This window comes from Echinops telfairi, unplaced genomic scaffold (genome assembly GCF_000313985.2).
Source record: "Echinops telfairi isolate 266 unplaced genomic scaffold, ASM31398v2 ScPeMD7_7459;HRSCAF=8497, whole genome shotgun sequence".
Taxonomy (NCBI): Eukaryota; Metazoa; Chordata; class Mammalia; order Afrosoricida; family Tenrecidae; genus Echinops; species Echinops telfairi.
Window position 1 is genome coordinate 6,515,859 of NW_022111359.1, and position 2,340 is coordinate 6,518,198.

General features: G+C 53.8%; 1 protein-coding gene across 1 annotated transcript in view; it reads left to right on the top strand.

Annotated features, from left to right (window-relative positions):
- ACSBG2 (acyl-CoA synthetase bubblegum family member 2) overlaps positions 1–2,340 on the top strand; it is a 50,050-nt gene that overhangs the window by 41,599 nt on the left and 6,111 nt on the right. The window contains exon 10 of the mRNA XM_004714243.3: positions 1,996–2,177. Within this exon, the coding sequence (XP_004714300.2) occupies positions 1,996–2,177 (182 nt within the window). The remainder of the gene's footprint in view (positions 1–1,995; positions 2,178–2,340) is intronic.

Here is a 2,340-nt window from a genome sequence, read left to right on the forward strand (position 1 = left end):
TTCCACGTACTTCCTCCTGGTTCTGTGGCCTGTCAGACGTGGGCGTTCCACGTACTTCCTCCTGGTTCTGTGGCTCGTCAGACGTGGGCGTTCCACGTACTTCCTCCTGGTTCTGTGGCTCATCAGACGTGGGCGTTCCACGTACTTCCTCCTGGTTCTGTGGCTCCTCCTTTCATCTTCTTGTAGTGTCTTTGGAACAGCAAAAGTGTTTAACTTGCTTGAAGTCCGATTAGTGGGTTCGTTGTTATTTGTCCTCCTTCTATGGATTGTGCTGTTGATGTCGCACCCGGGAAATCCTTGCTCAATGCCAAGTTCACGCAGGTTTTCTTCGGGAAGGCTTTTAGCTTTAATCCCTTACAGTTAGGTCTGTAATCCATGACGAGCTCATTTTGTGTATGGTGTGAGGTAAGGGGTCTAAGCTGAGCATTGTTTTTGAAAATTTAAAAATTCTTATTGCTATTTTTAATATCTTTCTCACCTCGAATTCCTTGCACTACTCAACTGATCATCATAAAGTGTCCCTTCTGAATTTTTTTATTCCATTCCATTGATCCAGTCCCTGGTGGTGCTGTCGGGTCAGTGTGGGGCCGAGAACGACAAGGTCCACGGTTCAGACCCGTCAGTCACCCTGAGGGAGAAAGAGGAGGCTGTCTGCTCCTGTAAGGACTGAGAGAGCCTGAGAAACCCCGTCAGTCAGAGTCGACTGGATGGCAGTGTGTTTGCTCTGCCAGACACAGGGCTGCATCCCTGGCTCAGGCGTAGGAGCAACGGTGAGGATGGGGCGGGACCGGGCAGTGTTTCGTTCTGCAGTGCACAGGGCGGCTATGGGTCGGAGCCGACTACATAGCACCTCGCACCGTGGTGGTGAGGACACCTTTGTCTGGTTCCCTTAGCAAGAGGAACCTTAGCAAATCTTCTGTTAAATGTGCTGACCCGAGGTCCCAGAGAGCCCAAATGCCTTCCCCATGCCTTCAGTGGTCCACTGTCGGTCTTTGAGCACAAGGGCATGACTTTTGTCGGCATTTTCATCCATTCGGGAAGTTGACGGGTGTCCAGAATGAGGCTGGTCATCAGTCGACATGTCACCTTTCTGGAAATGAGAAAACCACTGACGCTTGAGTTTCCCATAGCGCTGTCCCTGGAAGCTGTGCGCAACGTCACAACAGTTTCTGCGGCCTTTTTTCCAAGGAGGAAACAAAATTTCACAGCCGTGCGTACGCTGTTCTCTTAAATTGGCCTTCACCAAAAAAAACGAGGTTTGAGCGAAACTGCTTTTATGAAAAAATTCACTGTGACCAGAGAGAACCTTCCAGGCGGTACCAATTGCTGGATGCTCGCCCAGTGGTGAAAATGCATTCTACAAAAGCTCTGCTCAGAGCAATTCCGGTTTTGTGGGGGTACCCCCTCATATGTAAGACGAAGTCTTGCCCTCCTTGCCTCTAAGGAGCCCTCTGGCCTGACTTCTTCAACACAGATGGGGGTTCCTCCTTTTAGCAGTCCACGGTACTTGTTCTTCTCCAACACCACCATGCAAATTCCTAAGGAAGCAGACAGCCTCATTTTTCTCCCTCGGGGTGGCTGGCAGGTTTGAACTGCCAACCTCGCCGTTAGCAACCCAGCAGTTACTCACCATGACACCAGGCCCCTTGGGGTGAGATTCCCAGACCGGAGCCCAGCTCACTGCCTGCGATAGTTTATTCCAAACCCATAGCAACGTTAGCTAGGGTTTCTGAGGCTGTTGGTCTTTACCTGGCTGGGTGGTGGGGTGGTGGTGGTGGTGGTGGGGACTCATCTGCCTCCTGCAGAGCCGCTGGTCTGGTTTGAACCACTGATACTGCAGCTGGCACCCTAGCATTTACCCCTCGGCCCCGCCAGGGTGATATCGGCTGTGTGTAAATCAGTCCAGAGGAGGGAGCCCCCTCCCCCCCCACGGGCCACCCGTCAGACCAGGTCTGAGTGGGCAGCTGCACGGCTCGTCATGCTGTCTCCCAACAGGGCACCCTGGTGAACACCCTGCATGACGTGAGACCGACGACCTTCCTGGGGGTGCCCCGGATCTGGGAGAAGATGCAGGAGAAGATAAAGGAGAACAGCGACAGGTCATCCACGCTGAAGAGGAAGGTCTTCCTGTGGGCGAGGAACGTGGGCACGCAGGTCAACAGCAGAAGGATGATGGGGTAGGCATGGGGCCCGCAGATGGGCTCGGAGTTCTCCACAGAGTGTGTGTGTGTGTGTGTGTCCCGCCAGCCCCCTCGGGCAGGGCTCTGGTGTGTTTGTGTGTGTGTCCCGCCAGCCCCCTCAGGCATGGGCAGGGAGACACTTGGCGGGGGTAGGAGGATG